The 23833-nt window shown below is 43.0% G+C and overlaps 1 protein-coding gene across 2 annotated transcripts in view; it reads right to left on the bottom strand.

Annotated features, from left to right (window-relative positions):
• The window catches only part of TBC1D22A (TBC1 domain family member 22A), an 839044-nt gene that overhangs the window by 601048 nt on the left and 214163 nt on the right, over positions 1-23833 (bottom strand). For both annotated transcript variants that reach the window (XM_077468512.1, XM_077468511.1), the window contains exon 5: positions 10752-10822. In XM_077468512.1, the coding sequence (XP_077324638.1) occupies positions 10752-10822 (71 nt within the window). The remainder of the gene's footprint in view (positions 1-10751; positions 10823-23833) is intronic.

Genomic DNA, 23833 nt, shown 5'->3' with positions numbered 1-23833 from the left:
TATTTTTATTTTATTGTTATGGTTCAGTGTGCAATGACTGCAGTCTGCACTGCAGGATATGCTGTAGTTACTTTAATTTATTATAATTTTGTATTTTATTTGATTTTATCTTCTGTGTCCACTGTCCAATTTATTTGGGTTGCTTTTTATCAAAGTACTTATTTATTGGACCTTGTACTGGATTTTATTATTCTTTTATTCATAAAATTAATGATTAAGTTAAATATGAATAATATATTAATAAATATGAACAATATAATGAATAACATAATTTTATATATCAAGTATTTTTTTTTGTTTAATATAGGAAAAAAAGCCATTTTCAGTATTGTTTTCATTTCGGTATCGGTTTCGGCCTAGTGTATTTTTAATTTTCGGTATTGGTTTCGACCAAGAAACCCATTCGGTGCACTCCTAACAATAGCTGTTAAGGGATATACCGTTAATACATAAAACCTCATAACTGGCCAGAATATATCAAGCTAATAAAAATATAGGAGAGAACAACACAAACATGCAAGGCGCCATATGTACACTGATGAGGTGTATTCACTGTAGCTTTAAAGGAACAATCTGTGGGAAAGAAAATAAAGAAAAGGGGAAGGGCATAGGATTAGGACCAACATTTCTACAGTGGATTGAGTGATCATCAGCAGTTTCTCTCACACTGATGGTTGACAGTAGTGATGGCATCAGAGGGAGATGGGGAGTTGGATGTTTTCCATAGTCATGTATTAGTGAGCTTCAACACCAAGAGAAATTGTAATATCACTACTCTCATTTTGGGTGAAAATTTGTGGACGCTTAGGTGTAGGATGGCTCAGGGTTAGACTGAATGTTTTAGTCACAAATATCTGATAGGATAGAGAAAATTTTATTTGAAAATGAACATATTGATATGCCTGACCACAGTGTGTGATAGAGTGTACCAGTTTATCCACAATTTCGCCAGCAAAGAGCTGACTGGGAAGGCTAGGACTTAGGCCGCGTACACACGGGCGGACTGTTCGTCCAACTTTGTCCGCTGAACAGTGTTTGGGCGGACAGTCCGCTCGTGTGTGGGCTTTCAGCGGACAGTTTCAGCGGACAGTTTGACGGACAAGGTTTTTCGGAAATTCCGTAAAACTGTCCGCTGAAACCTTGTTTCAGCGAACAGTCCGCTCGTGTGTAGGCTTGTTCGTCAAACAAAGTTGCGCGCATGCTCATAAAGGATTTTCACGCCGAAAGCTATAATGCAGTGTATAGGACGTCGTATTTTTCGTCCCGTCGTACGTGCCGTTCACGTCATCGCGCACGGTTTCAGCAAACTGTTCGTCCGTCGTGTGTGGCCATGTCCGTCCATGCTAAGTTTGAGCGGACTGTTTGCCGAAACTGTTGGACGGACAAAGTTGGGCGAACAGTCCGCGCGTGTGTACGCGGCCTTAGAGAGCTTGTACGGAGTAAGGTACCATGTGGACAGTTATTTTAAATTGTTCCCAATGGTTCATACATTTGGATGCGGCATATGTGGTAGTGAAGGCTTTCTGACAACTATTATCTGGAAATACCATGCCCAAGGCTCCTTCCCATTTAACAATAGCTGTGGATTTTGAAAAGGATTCTTGGGCATTACAAATGTTGTAGAATAGGGAAATGCCTCTTAACCACTTCAGCCCGGAAGGATTTACCCCCTTCCTGACCAGAGCATTTTTTTTTTATTATTATTTGGCACCTCGTCACTTTAACTGTTAATTGCACGGTCATGCAATGCTGTACCCAAACAAAATTTGCGTATTTTTTTCCCACAAATAGAGCTTTCTTTTGATGGTATTTGATCACCTTTTTTTCCTTATTTTTTGCACTATAAACGGAAAAATCCAATAAACTAAATTTTAGTCATACATTTAGCCAAAATGTATTCAGACACATGACTTTGGTAAAAAAAAAAAAAATGTCAATAAGAGTATACTTATTGGTTTGCACAAAAGTTATAGCATTTACAACTAGGGTACATTTTCTGGAATTTACTCAGCTTTTAGTTTATGACTGCCCCTCTCAATTCTTGGTGCTAAAATGGCTGGGCAGTACAACCCCCCCCCCCCCCCACAAATTACCCCATTTTGGAAAGTAGACACCCAAAGGAAATTGCTGAGAGGCATGTTGAGCCAATTGAATATTGAATTTTTTTGTCCCAAGTGATTGAATAATGACAACAAAAAAGAAAAATTACAAAAAGTTGTCACTAAATTATATATTGCTTACACATGCCATGGGCAACTAGTTACGGTGCAAAAAACTGGTGTTGAGGTCCACCCCTCCCATATTTTGGTTATAATCATGGACACAGAGGGGTTTCTCCACAACACCAGTTGCCGTAGTAATTTGGACCGTCGTGTCTGCATAAAGGGAGGTAAGAACGAAAACATTCTTATTATCCCTCCACTTCATAGAGAGCGAGTTATTACACTGCAAGCAGGCTCTCCCCCAGCCTAGGTCGCACAATGCCACATGCTCCAATCTGCCGATCAAACAATTGACTAAACAGTGGCACGCTCGTGTAATAATTGTCCACGTACAAGTGGTACCCCTTTCCGCATAAGGGTGACACCAAGACCAACACAATATTGCCAGCACTTCCTATGTAGTCAGGGCAGTTTGTCCTCAAACTATAAAACTACATGTATAGCCTGTGGCCCTGTCACAGAGATTATACATCTTGACCCTGTATCTGGCACGGTTGCTTGGAAGGTACTGTTTGAATGACAAGCGGCCAGAAAACGTAATCAGGGACTCATCAACGCAGACAACTTGATGGGGACTAAACAAGTCTGCAAAACGTTGGATGAAGTGGTTTACGAGGGGCCGAATTTTGTAGAGCCGATCGTAGCAAGGGTCTTCATGAGGACAACAGAGTTTATTGTCATTGAAATGCATGAACCACAAGATCTGCTCGTATCATACCCTGGTCATGGAGGGAGAGAACAAGGCCATATGGTGTATTGGGTCAGTGGACCAATATGACCGCAACTCACTCTTTTTGGTTATGCCCCTTGTTGAGGGAAAGGCCCAGAAAGAGCTTAAATTCGGAAACCGTAATTGGGTTCCAATCTCTGGCAAGGGAGGACTGGGGAATAGTGGCGATGTGTTGACCAGCGTACAAATTGCTTTAGTCCACAATAAATCTATAGAGATCTTCAGTGAAAAACAGCAAATAAAAATCAAGTGGCATAAAATCAATTGTTTCCACCTGAATGCCGGGTTGGCCAGTGAATGGGGGAAGTATGGCTGCTGCAGAAGAGGTGGGTTCCCAATTATGATTGGCGAATGCAGCAGGAAGGGCACAATGGGCACGACGGGCCTGTGTTCATCTTCTTGCTGGCAGCAGGACACTACTTGTGCTTGCCACCTCACCAGCTTGAACTGCACTTATGGGACTCGCCACGTCACCAAGTGTTACTGCAGTGCTGAATGTACGACCAGGGTGTACTAGGCCGCTGGTGCTTGCCAGTTCACCAGAAGTACTGCTCTGCTCCATACAAGGGATCTGCGGATCTTGCACCTCAACGACAGAAGAAGATTGGGGTCTGGTACGCCTGACCTTAGCAGGGACCACAACTCCGTCAGAGCTATCTGCCATAGAGCCGCTGTGGTGTACAGGATCGTATTCTGAGCCTGAATCTGACATATGAGAGACTTCCTCTTCCTTATCTGTCATGCTCAGAAACGTGTAGCCCTCTTCACTAGTGCACTTTCGATTTGCCATTATAAATTTAGTAGTCTCACAGCTAAAAAAAGCTCCTAGGCTGTCAGCGACTGTATCAAAACACTAACAAAAAAAAACTGTTAGCGAACGCAGGGATCAGGCCTGACTCTGCGAATGCTGCAGTTATGTGTTTAGCGTTTTGTAAGTGACAGTGAACGATCGATCGATACTGCACTTAGGTGGGCTGGGCGGAGGGGCAAAACGCAGGTGCTAGCAGGTATCTGGGCTGATCCCACTAACACTGCATTTTTGGGAACCCTAAACTGCTCGGGACGCTAGTATAGATCCGATCAGATATCGATCCATTCAGATACTATACCACTATACCACTAAGGGAGGTGTATGCTGCGTGCATGGGTGTTAGCGGTACTGGCACCAACCTGACGCTGCCTGGGGCGATGCAGACCCTAAAACCTAACTTATATCACCAGCCGGGTGATCAGGGGGTTAAAACTTTATTAGGTAATAAACTACGGGTGCCCTTTATTACGTAGTATATGGGGGTACCTATAAAAAGCTGCAGCAAACCTAAATACTTACCTCCCTAACTAGCGTCACCTGTGACACTAATAACGCAATCAGAATAATTATCGCTTAGTGACACTGGTGATGAGGGGCAATCAGGGGGGTTAAACCTTTATTAGGAGGGGGTTGGTGGGTACCCTAGACCTAAAGGGGGCTAACTATAACAGTTATTGCAGTCACAGTGCACCAATGCAGTAATCAGGGGAAAAAATGCTATTGGTGTCACTGTGACAGGGGGTGATCGGGGGTGATTGGGGGGTCAAATGTGTGCCTCTTTTTTCTACTGTAAATGGTGTGTTGGTGCAACTCACTTTGGATGTCTTCTCTCCATGGGAGCCAGAACGAAAAGGCTCCACGAGGACGACATCATGCACCCCCGTCCGCGGGAGGCAAGTAACGCATGGGTACGTTACTTTGCCTACCAGAGCCATTCTGCTGACATATATAGTCGTGAGGCGGTCGGCAAGTGATTAATGGGCACTTTATGCCTTCAAAAAACTTAAATATCGAGGCTGGTAGCTCCAAATATAGGGGCAAGGGGTGTTTCAAGAGAAATGACCGAATTTGCATATAGTAGGGGTGCAACGGATCGTCACCAATCCATGATCCGAACGGGTCACCCTGTTCGGATCGGCACTCGCCACGCTCCGCGGCCTTAGGAAAGGCCATACCCTTGGGCTAGCTCCAGAGCGGCGGCCGTTTACAATGCGATTGCTCCATCAAATGATGGAGCCATCACTTGTAAATAAACCGGCATCATGTCATGACGCCGGTTCCTCTCTCCCCTCTGTGATCCTGATCTGTACAGTGGAGGGGAGAGATCGGATGGCAGCAGCGCTGTGGGCTGGATCTGTAGTGCCCACAGCACTGCTTTGTGACAATTGCAGTCACAGCCATCCCTCCATACTCTGAAATACCCTGCCAATACTCGGCGATACCCAGCCAATGTTACAGTGGGGGAGATGTCCATTACAGTGGGGGAGATGACGTGGATATTATAGTGGGGGAGATTGTGGCTGTTACAGTGGGGGAGATTGCAGGATATTACAGTGGGGACTATATGGTGGTTGAATTTTCACAGGTTTTTGCAAATTCTATTATTATTTGCTGATCCAAAAAATGATCCAATCTATGACTCTGATCCGATCCATGAGTTTTTGATTCGTTGCACCCCTAGCATATAGGTAAAGTTAGTGTAGGGAGGGAGATTGAAGTGTGGGTATAGATATCCGAAGTTTTGGAGAAGTGCCAAGGTATAGTTCCTTTAGGAATGTAAGTCCTCTGGACCTCCAAAGGTTTAGGAAAATATGAGGGATGAAGTGTTGGAGCACCGAGATGGGGTGTTGATCTTACATAGCGAGTTTCGAGGTGTAGAGGGGATGGAGAATTCTGACCACACTTTAGTAGAGATCTGTATTGTAGGAGTTGGAGCTCTCAATTTAATAGCAATAAGGGTCGATATAGGATCGTTAAAGGGGATATTTACACGCTCCATATTTGACAAAGATTTGTCTTCATGAGGAATCCACCAATATCTAAGTGGGTCTAGCACACAGGCTTTGTAGTAAGCCAAGACATTGGGCACTCCTATTCCTCCATTTTTCTGTGCTTCAACGTAATTGAAAGGGAGCACCTAGGCAGTTCATGGTTCCAGATAAACTGGGTAAAGAGCTTTTGGATCGAGGAGAAAAGGGTGTGTGGGACGGGGATTATTAACCGCATCCCAACCAGTTGCCGCAATTTTACTGCGGCAGAATGGCACGCTTGGGCGAAACGATGTTACCTTACGTCAGCCACGACGATCAGATTTGTTTCAGAAACAATCAGTCTCCAGGCCAATAATTTCTGGCCTGAACCTGTTGATCGGTTATGACGAATGAAATGCTTCCACTGCCTGCAAGTGTAAACACAGGAAGGAGAAGTGATGTCATCTCCCTCTCTGGAATTATTTTACATTCCGGAGAGAGGACATTCAAAACGTGAGTTGCACCAACACTACACTGACACAGTACACGTAGGCACACATTTCACCCCCCAATAAACCCCTCCCCAGTTAACCCCTCCACTCCCTCTCACTGTGTCACCCAGTGCAGTGTTCATTTCAGTAGCACTAACACCCACACACGACACGCCTCCCTGAGTAGTATAGAGTCTGAACAGATTGATATCTAATCGATGGTTGATCTGATCACAACTATTTATTAGTGTCCCCAATAATAATTAGGGTTCCCAAAAATGCAGCATTAGCGGGATCAGCCCAGATACCTGCTAGCACCTGCATTTAGCCCCTCCACCCAGCCCAGCCCACCCAAGTGCAGTATCAATTGATCACTGTCATTTACTAAACACATAACTGCAGCATTCGCAGAGACAGGCTTGGTGAGGCAAGGTGCTCTTTTTTCCTTTGAATCTCACTAGTTGTACCAGTAAATTTAGAGGCCAAAATGTCCAATCAAAGGTACAATAATGAAGAGGCCTACACATTTCTGAGCATGACAGATGAGAGTGAAGAGGAACTCACCCATCTGTCAGATTCAGGCTCAGAATACAAACCTCCTCTGCCCTCCCTTCATGCAGACACCTTATCATGGTCCATTGACCTCAATGACCAGTTTTTGGAGCCGTATCTAGTTGCTCGTAAGGCCAGATGCTGGTATTAAAAAAGTGTCTGTATATTTATTCCAATTGGCTATGCTGAATGCTTATTTGCTATATAAAGCTTCAGGGCAAATTGGATCCTTCCTTAAATTCCAGGAAGATATCACCACAGCCCTTCTGTTTCCAGACAGTGCTGTGGCCCAACTTCCTAATCCAAATGCAGTGAGCCGGCTGCATGAGAGGTATTTTCTGTATATCCTTCCTAGTACCACTACCCAAAGAAATCCCCAGAGAAGATGTGGTGTCTAGAGAAAATGCGGATATAGGCGTGAAACCCACTTTTATTGTCTCTCCTGTCCTGACCAAACCTGGTCTTTGCATTGGTGAATGTTTTGAATGCTACCACAAGCTAGTGGAGTATTAGTGTAGGGTACAGCATTGCAGTCCTAGGGCACACTTACGCCTCGTACACACAATCGGATATTCGGCAAATCGGCAGACTTTTGTACAAAGGGTGTGTCCCTGGATTTTGTCTTGCTTATTAACGGCACACAATTGTCAGCCAACAAACACGAACACAGTGACATATTACGTTGAATTTCAGCTCTTGAGCGCCACCCTTTGGGCACCTTCTGATAATGTTATGTTTGGTGAGCACCGATTCCAAGCATGCGTGTTTGTACTTTGGACTTTTGTGTGACGGACTTATGTACACACGATACGAAAATCTGACCACAGAACGTTGTCCACCAAAAATTTACTAGCTAACCAACATTTGTTGGCCAAAAGTTGGACAACAATTGTCTGAAAGAGCATACTAATGGTCGGATTTTAGGCAAACAGTATGGCATCACACAATTTCCTGCTGAAAATCCAATTGTGTGTATAACGCTTTACACAGGGTCTTGAAAGATGAGACCCTAATCTGGAACATTTACAGTTTATATAAAAGTGTAAAAAAATTAAAAATAAACACAAAACCAAAAAAAAAATTACAAATAAAAAAGCCAAAAATAGTTGTGGTTTTATTTTTCTTCCCTCTCTATTGTTCTCTCTCTTATGTTCACTCTTTATTGTTACTGTATTTTGCAGGTATGGTATGTCTTGTAATGTTATTTTTATTGTTAACCATCATTTGCTTAGCAGTTAGGCCCTTCAGCTGCAGCATGGGTTTATTTATTCTGACACCAACAGCGTTTGCTCCCACGATACGTAAAGCTGTAGGAGGTGACATTTCATGGCCTTCAAAACCGTGATAGTTAGTGAGGAAGTGAAAATCACCCTTTTACGCCCTTAAAAAGCCTGAAGGCCGAGATCGGTTTTCGGGTCCTGTACATGGCTAGGCTCCCAAAAAGTCTTACACATGTGGTATTCTTATACTCAAGAGAAGCAGCAGAATGCATTTAGGGGAGTAATTCCACATATAACCATGGCATGTGTGAGCAATATATCATTTAGTGACAACTTTGTGTATTTTTCTATTTTTTGGTAAGTTTTCAATCACTAAATCATCCAAAATGGGGTAATTTGGGGGGGGGGGGGGGGGGGGTTAGTACTGCCCTACCATTTTAGCCCCTCAAGAAATGAGATAGGCAGCCAAACTAAAAGCTGTGCAAATTCCAGAAAATGTACCCTAGTTTGTACACGCTATAACTTTTGCGCAAACCAATATATATACGCTTACTGACATTTTTTTTTAAATCAAAGACATGTGCCTGAATACATTTTGGTCAAAATGTATGCGTAAAATTGAGTTTATGACAACGTCCACAAAAAGACTAATTTAGAGGAGCTCCATTACAACACAAGAACTAAGAAGGAAAGTTTGTGCCAGAAGGAACATCACCTGGGGATGATGCTAGTGCCTGATTTCCTGCAAAGGCTTCTGGAGTATAGCCAAGGTGACTTTTAGTGCACCCCAATTGTACACAGACCATTGCTCATGCTCATGCACTAGGAAGGTTTGGTAGTGTGTGCCTGTTTTGAATGTATATCTGTAATACGGTTTAAGTCCTGCACCGTTTTCCTACAATTGTAAGTTGTTTGTATGTACTGCATTCTTGTTTAGTAACGCACATTAATATACTACTGAGGTTTATGCTTATTTTCTTTTACTGTAAAGTAAACCTCTAAGATACAAAGCAAAACATATGCTAAAGCATGGCAGTCTGTGTCAGCAATCTAAAACAAAATGATAAATGCAAACGATGTAAGCAAAAAATCACACGTAAGGCAATACAGACCACCAAAAATGCCATGGCTCTAAGAAAATCCAAAGCAAAATGCATTTGGCATTTGAGAAATGTTAAAAAACGCATTGGCTTTTAAATGGATGGCAAGTTATTTAACAATGAAACCAGAGCAGCAAGCTGTTTATGCTGGGCTCCTCTTTACTCTTAGTTAACATCTATGTTTTTTTCTCAATTTGAAAATCCACTAAGCTGCAAACATATTAGCACTCATTAGTGAGAAAAAATTGGAAATTAAACTCCATCTGATGTAAACACTTTGTTTTCCCACTTGATTTTATGCCAAAGAAGAAAAGCTGTCTAAAGCATCTTTCTAGGGAAAGAGGGAAAAAAGCCCAAAAAAAAAAAAAAAAAAAAAAAAGAGCTAAACACTGATGTGCACAACACAGAATGTTAAACAGAGGTTAAGTGCATCGAGATCCACTGATAAAGTCTCTTTAACATTCTCTGGAGAAAACAGTCTAAGTGAATCAGTCCAGAGTTCTACAGCTGTTGAAACTGGCAGATAAAACATGAACTAGTTAGAAACCATTACTATTAAAGAAGATGAAAACTGACAATTAATACATTTTGCCAACTGTCTCCGGCATATTCTCCTGCATGTCTTCTATTAAAATAATTTATTCAAGACAAACTTAGACCTATTGCAACAAATACTTTGTACAATGGCAAAAGAGATGATAATCAAATATAAATTAACAATTACATTACAACATAATGACATGAATAGCTATAATGATTTTATTTTAATAGAATAGAATATTGAAAAATGGAAAAGGAGAAAAATTCTATCTTGCAGTTTGTTATGCAAGACAGACAATGCCAGTAAAATATTTTATATGGCCACTCTTTAAAATTAGAAGAAAAGAGATTTAACCTTAAAGCGGAGTTCCACCTTAAAGTGCAACTTCCGCTCATCGGATCCCCCCCCTCCGGTGCCACAACTGGCACCTTTCAGGGGGGAGTGGGTGCAGATGTATAATTCAAGTATCTGCACCCACTTCCGGGAATAGCGAGCGGCAGATGGGCACCCCCCCCCCCCCATTGTGTTCTTGGAAACACACAGTTCCCAGAACACAACAGCGACCAGTGAAGATGCGCAGCGAGCTCGCGTATGTGCAGTAGGGAACCGGGCAGTGCAGCCGCACCGCTTCAATTCCTGATTCCCTGACAGAGTATGGCGGCGGGGGGCAGCCAAGAGATGAGCAATTGCTGGTCATCTGCTGCTGACATCACGTGCACCCTGGACAGGAAGTGTCCATTTATTAAAAGTCAGCAGCTGCAGTATTTGTAGAGGCCGACTTTTAATATATATTTTTTTAAGATGGCCCTCCTCTTTAAACTACGTAGAGGGTTCTTACTGTAAGAGCGGCAAGGTTGTGGAATTCCCTTCCACAGGCGGTGGTCTCAGTGGGGGGGCATTGATAGTTTCAAGAAACTATTAGATAAGCACCTGAATGACCACAACATACAGGGATATACAATGTAATACTGACATATAATCACACATATGGGTTGGACTTGATGGACTTGTGTCTTTTTCAACCTCACCTACTATGTAACTATAATTATATCCCCTTTTTTTTTGCAAGGTGCGTCTCAAAAGAAGCTCACAACAGCAAGGCACATTAACTTACCGAGAGAAGCTTCCATGTTATAGACCTGACAGGTTTTGGAATTCCCGACCAACTTAATTTTCGTAACTCATCTAGAAGAAAATACATATTTAGTACAGTTTCATACATGCATCAGAATCAGACTATGTTCCTACAGAATGCTGTACAAGTTTAAATTAAAACATAAAATCAAGGGTTTACATTACTAATCGACCAATAAAATAAAATATGTTCTTGTATAAACAATAAGGAAGTTAATAAGAAATTAATAAAGTTGAATCGGTAGACATGCTGCATTTCACACATACTTCTTTTGGTTCACAAACACTAATAGCTTGCATGCACCCTCAAAAATTCATATCATTGCCCAGCAGAATCTTACAAACCTTGCCAATAGGTGCACACCACTCGTCCAGATCATCAGTTCTCGTAAAAAAAAAAAAAAAAAAAAAAAAAAAAAAAAAATGAATAACCACATAGCAGTGGCAGGGCTGGCTAATGCCGCGTACACACGTAGCCGTCTATCCGACGGACTTAGTCTGGCGGACTTCCCGCCAGACTGTCCGTCGGACCGTCCGAACGGGCTACTTGCCCACACACAGCACTTTTTCAGCGGACTAATACGGCGTACTAAGTCCGCCGTACTATCCATCCTACTTTTGAAATGAACGGACTCGCCCACACACGCAGAGGAAAGTCCGCTCATTTTGAGCGCGTCTGCAGGTAGGCGGGGCCCGCGAAAGAGACGTCGCTGGCTCCGCCACCTGGTATGGACTTAAAGGGGAACTCAAACGCCGAAAAAAATCGGCGTGGGGGTCCCCCCCAGGTCCACATCAGACCCTTGTCCGAGTACGCAACCCGGCCGGCCAGGAAAGGGGGGATGAGCGAGCGCCCCCCCTCCTGAGCCGTACCAGGCCGCGTGCCCTCAACATGGGGGGTGCCTTGGGGAAGGGGTGGCCGCGCGCCCCCCCCACCCCAAAGCACCTTGTCCCCATGTTGATGAGGACAAGGGCCTCTTGCCCTGGCCGTTGGTTGTCGGGCTCTGCGGGCAGGGGGCTTATCGGAATCCGGGAGCCCCCTTTAATAAGGGGCCCCCGGATACCGGCCCCCCACCCTATGTGAATGAGTATGGGGTACAATGTACCCCTACCCATTCACCTGTAAAATAAAGTACAAAAAAAACACAACACACAAGATAAAATAGTTTATTGCACAGCTCCGGGGGTCTTCCGTCTTCTATCTTCTTCTAGCTCTTTTGCTAGCGGAGGAGCCCGGCTTTCTTCCTCGCCGCCGGCCTCTTCTTCCGACTTCGAGGGTTTTGTCCCCCTCTTCGGTTCTTCTGCCAGTCCACTGCGCCTTCTTATAGCTCTTTTACAGGCGGTGGCCCCGTCTTCTGTCGTCGCCGCCGCCTTCCGTTCTTCTTCTTCTTCTTCTTCTCCTGGAGATGTTGACTCGACGCTCTCTCCGGCCGCAATGCCAGGGACGCGCTGCGCGGCGACTTATATAGGGACAAGGGGCGGGGTCATCAGTTGATGTCACATGGGTTGATGTCACATGGTGACCCCGCCCCCTGACGATGTCAAAGTCCCGGAAGATGCTGGGACTGTCACCATGTGACATCAACCCATGTGACATCAACCGATGACCCCGCCCCTTGTCCCTATATAAGTCAACGCGCAGCGTGTCCCTGGCATTGCGGCCGGAGAGAACGTTGAGTCAACATCTCCAGGAGAAGGAGAAGAAGAAGAAGAAGAACGGAAGGCCTTGGCGGCAACGGTGACGATAGAAGACCGGGCCACCGACTGTAAAAGAGCTATAAGAAGGCGCGGTGGCCCGGCAGAAGAACCGAAGAGGGGGACAAGACCCCCGAAGTCGGAAGAAGAGGCCGGTGGCGAGGAAGAAAGCCAGTCTCCTCCGCTAGCAAAAGAGCTAGAAGAAGATAGCGGAGGAGTCTGGCGAGAAGACCCCCCGAAGACGGAAGACCCCCGGAGCTGTGCAATAAACTATTTTATCTTGTGTGTTGTGTTTTTTTTGTACTTTTACAGGTGAATGGGTAGGGGTACATTGTACCCCATACTCATTCACATAGGGTGGGGGGGCCGGTATCCAGGGGCCCCCTTATTAAAGGGGGCTCCCGGATTCCGATAAGCCCCCCGCCCGCAGACCCCGACAACCAACGGCCAGGGTTGTCGGGAAGAGGCCCTTGTCCTCATCGACATGGGGACATGGTGCTTTGGGGTGGGGGGGGCCGCGCGGCCCCCCCTTCCCCAAGGCAACCCCCATGTTGAGGGCACGTGGCCTGTTACGGCTCAGGAGGGGGGCGCTCGCTCGTCCCCCCTTTTCTGGCCAGCCGGGTAGCGCGCTCGGACAAGGGTCTGATGTGGACCTGGGGGGACCCCCACGCTGATTTTTTTCAGCGTAGGGGTTCCCCTTTAAGTCCATACCAGGTGGCGGGGCCAGCGACGTCTCCTTCGCGGGCCCAGCCTACCTGGAGACCCGCTCGAAATGAGCGGACTTTTCTCCGGGCGGGAAAAGTCCCTTCATTTCAAAAGTACGGCGGACTGGCATACACACGGCCGGATTGTCCGCCGAAATGCGAGTCCGGCGGGAAGATTGGAGTGCAAAACTACTTTCTAAGTCCGCCGTACTTTCGGGTCAAAAAAGTATGCTGGAGGCTACACACGGTGGGATTGTCTGGCGGACTCGAGTTTGCCAGACTTTTCCACCCGATTGTTTGATCGTGTGTACGCGGCATAAGGCTTACTGGGCTGCTTGTCCGTCATTCTGACTGGACATTTATACATCAGATCATCAATTCTACACATAAGGACAAAATGACTGCATCTTGCGGTCCTGTATCATTAAAAAAAAAAAAAAAAAAAAAAAAAAAGAGGATTGCCCAATTGATACTTGTGTATCAAGACAAAATAATGTTGAATATGATCTGCAAACTTCATCTTTACATACAAGTAGCATAAGTACTTGACACCATCTTGATAGTAGTCTCTTCTGAAATTCAGCACAGGATCGTTTAACCACATGCCGACAAAATAACTCTGATATACGGCGGCAAAGTGGCCGTACCCAGCACATGATCTGACACTTCCAGGTCTGGGGCGCACATGCACGCCACCGTCAGCCCGCTCCAATTAAACACAGCGAGAAACGCAGACTGGATGTGCCCCGGAACTTTCCGATCCTTCGGTACATGGATCTATGTCTTCCCCTAGTACAAACACCTCACCCACAGTAAGAAAAACACCAGCTAGACACACATGTAAACCTTTGATTGGCCCTGATGTTAACCCTTCCCCAGCCATTAGTACAGTGACGGTACATATTTTTTAGCACTGATCACTGTATTAGCATCACTGGTCCTCAAAAAGAGTCAAAAGTGTCAGTGTGAATTTGTCCAACGCAATATCATAGTCCCGCTATAAGTCACCGATCACTGCCATTACTAGTAAAAATAAATAAATACATCCCATAGTTTGTAGATGCTATATTTTTTGTGAAAACCAATCAATATATGCTTATTGGGATTTTGATGAATTTTTTTCACTCTTTTTATTGGATGTGTTTTATAGCAGAAAGTAAAAAAATTGTTTTATTTTTGTGCCTGCATTTTTCATTTATAGCTTAAAACAATAAAAACTGCATAGGTGATCAAATACCACCAAAAGCAAGCTCTCTTTGTGGGGGAAAAAAAAAAGTACATAAATTTTGTTTGTGTACAGTGTCGCACGAACATGCAATTGTCAGTTAACCACTTCTCGACCGGCACACGCCGATGTACGTTGGCAGAATGGCACGGGCAGGCAAATGGGCGCACCTGTATGTCCCTTTAAATTTGCTGCCCTGCCAATGTGAGCGCGCCGCCGGCAGCTCGCTCGCGTGGCGGTTGGGATCCCCGTGAGTCCGGTCGCGGGTCCCGCGGACTCGATCGCAGCGGGCATACCCGCGATCGTCTCACTGGGCGGCTGAACTAGGAGATGCCATTGTAAACAGCATCTCCCAGTTATGCCTACCAACAAGTGACGCTGATCTCTGCTCCATGTGATTGAAGCAGAGACCAGAGTTCACTAAAAGAAAGCCCAGTCCCCAACAGTTAGTAACACGCCCTTAGGAACACTTAACCCCTACACTGGCACCCACTGGTTAACCCCTTCACTGCCAGTGACATTTACACAGGAATCACTGCATTTGTATAGCAGTGATTGCTGTATAAATGACAATGCTCCCAAAAATGTGTCAAAAATGTCCGATGTGTCCACCATAATGTTGCAGTCACAATAAAAATTGCTGATCACCGCCATTACTAGTAAAAAAAAAAATGATTAATAAAAATGACATAAAACTATCCCCTATTTTGTAAACCCTATAACTTTAGCGCAAACAATCGCTTATTGCGATTTTTACCAAAAATATGTAGAGGAATCGGCCTAAACTGAGGGAAAAAATGTTTTGTTTTATATATTTTTGGGAGATATTTATTATAACAAAAAGTGAAAAATATTGAGTTTTTTTTTAAATTGTCACTATTTTTGTTTATAGAGCAAAAAATAAAAACCGCAGGGGTGATCAAATACCACCAAAAGAAAGCTCTATTTGTGGGGGGAAAAAAAAGGACGTCAATTTTGTTTGGGAGCCACTTCGCATGACCACGCAATTGTCAGTTAAAGTGATGCAGTGCCGAATTGCAAAAAGTGGTCTGGTCTTAAGCCAGCAAAATGGTCCAGGGCCGAAGTGGTTAAAGTAGTGTAGTGCCATATTGCAAAAAAAATGGTGTGGTCATGGTAAATCTTTCGGAGGTCAAGTGGTTAAATGAGGGCCAGCAAACAGAGTTCTGCTGTATTGAACAATGCTGCTTAAATAAGCGTTTTTTTTTTTTTTCTGGCAAAAGAGGAGACTAGGCTGTATTACTCAATTGCATAGTAGTCTGCAGAGAGGTTCAGAAACTGCCTGTGTTAGACAGGGGTGCCTAATTAACTATATCGGCTACACAGAATTAAAAATCCTTAGGCAGGTTAGACAGTTCTCACATAAGCATTTCAACTGTTCGTTTAGCTTTGAGAATTGAAATACTTTAAAAAAAGATCTGGCTTATAAGGGGTTAAATCCAACAAGGTGTATGTCACTTTGTGGATGTTACTCTTATTTAATATTTTCATTTTTGCTGAGCACCGGGACTATAGCTATCGCTATACTTCCAGAGCTCCAACATTAAAGGGCTCACGCCATGTTGCCCATGCGATTTGAATGAGCTGTTTGTTTATGAGGCTGGAGGTGGTGGAAGTTGCAAGCAAGACATACTAACAAACAGCTCACTCAAGCTGTGCAGGCCATTGCACCCATGTACATAAGGCCTAGCCCCTATTTTAGCCCATTTTTAAAAAATTTGCAATTTCTGGAGTTCCGATTTAAATAGATTTGCCTGTTTCTTTGCCAAAAAATATTTATCTGTACACACTATAAAATGAATTTATCTGAAGGAAGGTACTCACTATCAAATTCATACCATAGATCGGCAAGCCTCTGCTGTATTCTATCACAACTAGTTGGTCTAATAGTGACACAACTGAAGCCATTGCTGCCAATCTTCTGCATGTCCCAGGAGAGCACCTCAAGGCACACAAACTGTTCATGCACATGTCTATGTCCCCAATGTGAAACACATACAGTGGGTATAACACATACACATACAGTGGGTATAGAAAAGAAACACCCCCCTTTTAAATAATCACATTTTGTTGGTTTGCAGCCTGAAATGGAGACAGACACAGTTTTTGTTTTATCCAGTTGTAAATGCAACTGTGTTCGTTTTCATTTCAGGCTGCAAAGAAACAAAATGTTATTTTTTTAAAAGGAGGGTAGTTCTTTTCTATACGCACTGTATATGCATTTTGTGAAATTCATAAAGAATTTTAAAGATACTCATTGGACAAGTTTCTTGTGAAAATGCAACAAATGGGGCAACCTATAAGATTTATATATGTGTCAATAAGATGTATAGTCCTAAAGATGCATAGAGGAATACCACTGTTTTAATTAGGAGAAAAGAACAAAGGGATGGAAGCAACAGCTAAGTGTAGTATCCTGGTTAAAATGCTTTAATAACAATGGATTAATAACACTCACAAGATTGAAAAGATTCAAACGCTCATCTGGTGCCGAGTATGTAGATATTTTCCTCATGTATCTAACCTGCAGGACCGCTGTGAGGTGTCCCAGCTGCAGGAGCTTGGAGGAGCCCCGGGAAGCCACACTTAGCAGTGTGCAATGGACACCAGAAGTGACGTCACAAGAAGCATAGAGGACCAGATGAGAAGACAAAGCTATGTGTTCGGAGGGTTCCAAGCTCCTTCTAGAGACCTCTACTCAGCACCAGATGAGCATTTTTATCTTTACAATCTTGTGAGTTTTATTAATCCAATGTTATAAACGGATTTTAACCAAGATACTACACTTAGATGGTGCTTCCTTCCCTTTGTTCTTTTCTCCCACTGAATCACACAGACCAGTAAACAACTCTGAGGATAGCAGCTGCAGATGGCCCCCGAGCCTCCCCCTCTGCCTTTACATCTTGTCCTACAGGATTAAAGACTACCTTGAACTACCCCTTACCCTCGTCTATGGTCGCAAACAATTTATTGCCAATTGGACCATATAATCTTGGTGCGCCAGATTATCTCTCTTTTACTTCATGTCTATGTATACTGAATTATTTTTTGAATTATATTTTATGGTATATAGTACTTTTAATGTTTTAAGGCTTGGCATCTCATTTTCCTGGCACAATGGGTTTTAACAATTTAACACAGGTTCACATTATTTACCACCTTTCTGTAAAGAGAACATTCACTTTGATAAGTACCGTATATACTCGAGTATAAGCCGAGATTTTCAGCCTCTTTTTTGAGGCTGAAAGTGCCCCCCCTCGGCTTATACTCGAGTCACCGCTGTCTGACTGCCCGAACAGCGTGTCGAGCAGACAGACAGCGGCCATTCTACCTTTCAAAAGCCGCGCCTCCGCCTCCGCCTGTGATAGGCGGAACACTCAATTTCCCAGCAGTCAGTGTTCCGCCTATCACGGACATCGGCTCATCCTCGGATGAGCCGATGTCCGTGATAGGCGGAACACTGACTGCTGGGAAATTGAGTGTTCCGCCTATCACAGGCGGAGGCGGAGGCGCGGCTTTTGAACAGGGGAATGGCCGCCAGGGCACCGACGAAGAGCGGCGATCCTGGCATGGGACGACACGGAGGCTCGGGACGGGACGACACGGAGGCTCGGGACGGGACGACACGGAGGCTCGGGACGGGACGACACGGAGGCTCGGGACGGGACGTCACGGAGGCTCGGGACGGGACGTCACGGAGGCTCGGGACGGGACGACACGGAGGCTCGGGACGGGACCGGACGGAGGCTCGGGACACAGGTAGGCTGGACACACAAGGCTGCACGGACACACACACACACGGATGGATGGATGGACACACACACACACACAGGGATGGATGGATGGATGGACACACACACACACACACACACACACACACACAGGGATGGATGGATGGATGGACGCACACACACAGGGATGGATGGATGGACACACACACAGGGATGGATGGATGGACACACACACAGGGATGGATGGATGGACACACACACAGGGATGGACGGACACACAGGGATGGACGGACACAGAGGGATGGACGGACACACACAGGGATGGACAGGCATATCTCACCCTCGGCTTATACACGAGTCAATAGGTTTCCCAGTTTTTTGGGGGTAAATTGGGGGCCTCGGCTTATACTCGGGTCGGCCTATACTCGAGTATATACGGTAAACAGTCTCTACTAATTAGGACAATCTAAACCCCAGCTTATGTATGCTGGACCGCACAAAACAGAAACAGAATTCAACAGAATAGACGTTAATGGAGGTGCACTAAAGGATTATCATATCTATCAAAGTGAGGAGTAATTTCCTTTTCGGGGACAAACACAGCAAAATGAATAAAATAAAAAAAAATCAACAAATGAAAGAACATATGGTTTATAACAATCTGGTTACCCCACAAACCTACTGCAATGCCAGTTTGATCAATAAGTTGAATACCTGCAGTATAATTTATATACTTACAGTGTATATCAAATATTTTTGAGAGATGCTTCCTTTTAAATTACAAATCTATGTTTATATCCAGAAGTTTATCTGACACAGCTTAATTCCTAAATGCTTTTCATTTCCTGGCAATGATTTTAGAGTCTACAGAAATCCTAATACAACTGCCCAACGATTCAAAAAATGGCTACAATTACAGGAAAAAAATATTTACAATCATACCTCCGTAAGAGTTTCCAAAGATATAAAATTTCATGAAAATGCTGCAAAATGGATGTAGAAGAGAAAGAGCCGAGTTCAATATGCTAAAGCAGTTTAATAGCAGGCAGAAAAGAAAAAAAAAAGAAAAGAAAAACGCTCTATGCTCAGCTATATCCTAAACGGCATTGCAGGCCTTATTTATATTTTCATAGCCGCTAGAAGGCAACATATTTTATAGTGCATTGTGCAAACTGCTCTTATTTATGTTCTATGATTCTCCTTCAGCAGCAGTATGACTTTTACTACATTTACCTGCATGCTTCTATAAATAAAGTTCCCATATTTACAGTTCAAATTATTTGCATTAATTGAGAACCCTAGTCATTGGCAACACATCCTTATCAACTAACTGCAGGACTTTAAGAGCGAGCATTATGCTGTAAAATAGGCAATTATATAGTCATTTTGTCTTGCAAATAATATTATACTGGGTCAATAATGCCCTTATACTCAAATAGCCCTAAAGAAAGCACAATTCCGTTCACCAGCTCATAGGCTTTGAACCAAGGAGCTTAGGTTCAAGAACACGCTAATGTTACAATAAACAACTCAGTCAGGCCTCATTCCCATGCTGCATGTACTCAATGACTTTTTCCTTAGTGCAGGAATGAACTGTGCTACAGCTGTTCAGATAGCCTTAACCAAAGGTGCAAGAACAAATAACATTTTAAAATAACATGTTCAAAAAATTGATTAATTTGCATTTACCATAGTATCAAATAAAAAAAAAAAATAACATTTATATTTACTGTTTTTTATTTAAAATGTGCTTGCGAAGCCCAAAGTATTCAGATTTACATTTTCATTGCAACATGCAAAAAGAGCTATAACCTGATTGTTATAACTAGACATGTGCACACTGAAATATTTTGTTTCGGAATTTCGTTTTCGTCCGAAAAATTTATTTAGTTACTCCCGAAATTCGTTTTTATTTTGTTTCGTTAAAAAATGCATTTGTCCAAAAATCTGAAATAATTAAGGTTGAATCTGTCATTGAAGGCATATGGTGTCTGTCGAATGTTCTAAGATTCGACGGAGCAGCTAAACTGTACGACTCCGCAATCGTACATTTCTGGACGAATGTTCCGCCTACAAGCTATAGTAGAATTCTAATGTTGTATGGCACTAGTAATAATTATATTTATTAGTACTGTTCAACCAACATTAGAATTTTTCTATAGCCTATGGGCGGAGCATTTGACCATAAATGTCCACTCGCGGCGGCTGCTTTGTCAAATCTTCGTGTCAAATTCTCTCTATATTGAATAACCTTGGACTGATAGAGTTAGGTTAGGCACATTCAATCTTTTTTGCTATTGTCTCTATAATGTCGAATCTTTTCTATGTCGAATCTTTTCTCTCTATGTAGAATAATCTTGGAATAGTAGAATAATCTTGGAATAGTAGAATAATCTTGGAATAATAGAGCTAAGGATAGGCACATTCGACCACAGGTTTGATGGACACAGATTGCTATTGTCAGCATCATGTCAAATTTCCTATCTATATCGAACTGTTATCGCAACAAAAATGTAAATAAATCATTTGTTTATGTTTGATCTTTTGGTTTTTGGATTCTGCCCGTTTGTTAAAACAATAACGAAAATACCCAAAATTCGGATGAAAATGCATTCAAACGAAAACTAATGCAAATGTCTAGTTATAACCAACATAGCCATTTTTCCTTTTTCCATTATTTTATAATTCAGATGCACTGTCCCCATGTAAAAATTAATCTTGTGCTTAAAGCCTCAAAATATTTAATGTTTTGGAACATACATCACCCTGGTAGAATTTTCTGGTAAAACTTCACCACTCAAAACAAAACAAAAATCTGAGGAATGCTTTCACAAATAATGCTAATAAAAAAAAAAAAGATGCATCTCTGCGCTGTGGTGGGGTGACAGCTGACACAAATAAGTAATATACCAAATTTATAAATAATCTTAAGAAAAAGTGTGTCACGCCAAAAGTAAATGAACAGCGATGAGATGAGAATACTGTTATAAATGGACAGCACATTGAAATAAAGTCCAAAAAAGTGTTAGTCCTCAGGACCCCTTGATAACGTCCTATTGGACGAAAAGCTTTGGGGAGGAGACACTGGTGCCGATACCGGGTCAGCAGTGGCACCCATTTTCATATGTTTTTATGATTAATTTTATTTTGGCTTTTAACATACAATTCTAATAAATCTTGCACTATGGAGACTTCATCTGGCTCCCCGTGAGATTTATTTACTACAGCTACATCTGGATGGTATGAGTTGCTGAACAGCCTTCCCCACAATAGATGGCAGATCTACACTGAGTGTGTGTTTACTGCTGTAACAGTAGCCAGCTTTTCCTGTAAGTGTCCATTTCCCAGGGGTGCGGTGGAGTATTCTGGAGCACTGTACTGCATCACCTCTTCCCCACCAAAACTTTGTGCACATCTTTGCACTGAACTATTGTGTTTTCACCAATAAGTTTATATTGCTGATCCTATCATTGGACTGTGCATTTAAATCTACATTTTTAAACATTGTTTTTTTTATTATTGATTTCCATCCACAAGATTGGACTTTTTTTTTTTCACTTTAACACTTTTTTGGACTTTATTTTAATGTGCTGCCTATTTAAAACATAGTATTCTCATCGATGTTCATTTACTTTTGGCGCTACATACTTTCATAAAATAATGGCATGACTATAAATGCAATCCTTGATTTCACAACCCCTATGTTTTAGGCATGGTTACAAAAGCAAGTATTTTAAAGTGGTTCTGAAGGCAGAAGGTTTTTTTTTGTTTTGTTTTTACCCAAATGCATTAAAGTGGATGTAAACCTCAGTCATGGAATCTGAGCAAAATACATAGATCTGTAGTGCTTACTAGTCTCTCTCCAACGCTCTAAGCACCTTTTCTCTTTGGTGCTTTGTTTCTCTATTATCAGCACGGGTCACTTCTGAGAAGTTTTCCCAACACATGAGATACATTTGTGGTTGGAAAGGGGGGGGGGGTGGCGCTCGGCAGACAGCTTGTCTATTCAGAACAGTTCTTCTGCTGTGTGAAGGGAGGGGGTGTTCCTTTCTCCAATCAGCTCTCACACACTGTACTGTAGTCTCTCTGTCACCTCCTCCATGCTTCTGACAGATGAAAAAAAGTAAGGAAAAGTATAACAAGATCTGCCCTTGTGAAGGGGTGTAGAGAGGAGAAGATGGCAGATAAACAAGTAAAACCTATGAAGGAGTGTTTGTTTCATCTCTGTATCATGTGAGGCTGTCAAATTAACTTGTTATACGTGAGGGATTACAACAACTTTAAAGGTACTACTTCTGCGTGCAGCTACCCCCCAGCCCCCCCCCCATACTTACCCGAGTCCCATCTCGATACAACAATGTGCATGAGAGCAGCAGCTCTCTGGTGTCTCCCTCGCCTCACTGGCTCACACAGCAGCGGGAGCCACTGGCTTCAGCTGCTCGCAATCAGCAGCAAGGCTTGGGAGAAAGCCTGCTCGAGTGCCCGCATAGTAAGAGGGTTTCTATTGGGGGGAACTGAGCAGGGGACAGAACCACAAAAAGAAGATGATTGGGGCTTCTGCTCTCTTGCATAGAGCAGGTAAGTATAATGTGGATTATTAATAAATAAATAGTAACCTTTAGAATCACTTTAAATGCTTACTTGTAGTGATTCTGCTTTCCACAGAGGTTTTTTGTTTGTTATTTTAACTTGCAACATGACCCTGAAGTTGCTATAAAATATTACTACTTCAAAAATAGTCAATTTGGTAGCACAGATGCCTCTCTCTTTGTATGTCATAGCATTCTACTCTTCTTGGAGTGTCTAATTACTTTCTGTGTTGCCCCAGCTCCCCCGCCCCTCATCTCCTTACATAATCTTTTATAAAGCTACCATAAATGGAGAGAAGGGGAATATTATAAAGTGTAGTTTGGGTGACAGATCGGAATTTGAGTAGCAGTCTTAAGCCTTTTTTGATGTCAACACAAAAGAGCCTTCCACGGTTAGAAAAAACAGGCCTAAATATGGTAATGCATATGGAAGTTGTTGTTGAACTTAATGGCCTAGCAGCAGGGTCTCCTCAAAAGAAACTGGAATTTCAACTGATAGGTTGTTCCAAGCTGTTTGGAGAAGCTGCATCAGGTCCAAAAGAGACTTTTGGCTTAATTTTTCTTCCGATTCTGCAAATATCCCAGACTGACTTAAAAATGCTGAGATAAAAGGCATTATTTGGGCCATACTATGTCTTGCAGAAGTCCTAATCCCTCTGCTCACTGTAGATAAAAAAAAAAAATTAAGGATTTTGAATGTTTTTCTGGCCTCACTGTCATGCTGCAGAATAACATTAGGACTTAGAGCAGCCTTCATTACATGATGCATAAGAATCGGTCTGTACTTAGCAGTGAGGAAGCCATGTTTTGTGATCAAATCATCAACTCCATCAGTGGAAATACAGCTCCAAACTTGCAGGGAACCTCCACTGTGCTTTACTGATGTCTGCAGACAATCTTCCATTTAGTGTTTTTCAGTCCTTCAACGGACAAACTTTCTTTGGTTAAAGCCCAAATTTTGACTCAGTCCAGAGTACCTGCTGCAATTTTTCTGCAGGCCTTGTTTTAACCTTGGAAGAATACATTTTTGGTCACAACTCTATCATGAAGACGTCTGATAAGACTTCTCTAGAATGAGGATGGTTTACAAAGGTCACAATGGT

The sequence above is a fragment of the Lithobates pipiens genome, unplaced genomic scaffold, assembly GCF_037356315.1.
Source record: "Lithobates pipiens isolate NorthernLeopardFrog02 unplaced genomic scaffold, aLitPip1_a1.2 Scaffold_8, whole genome shotgun sequence".
Classification (NCBI taxonomy): Eukaryota; Metazoa; Chordata; class Amphibia; order Anura; family Ranidae; genus Lithobates; species Lithobates pipiens.
This window is presented reverse-complemented; position numbering and strand designations above follow the sequence as displayed.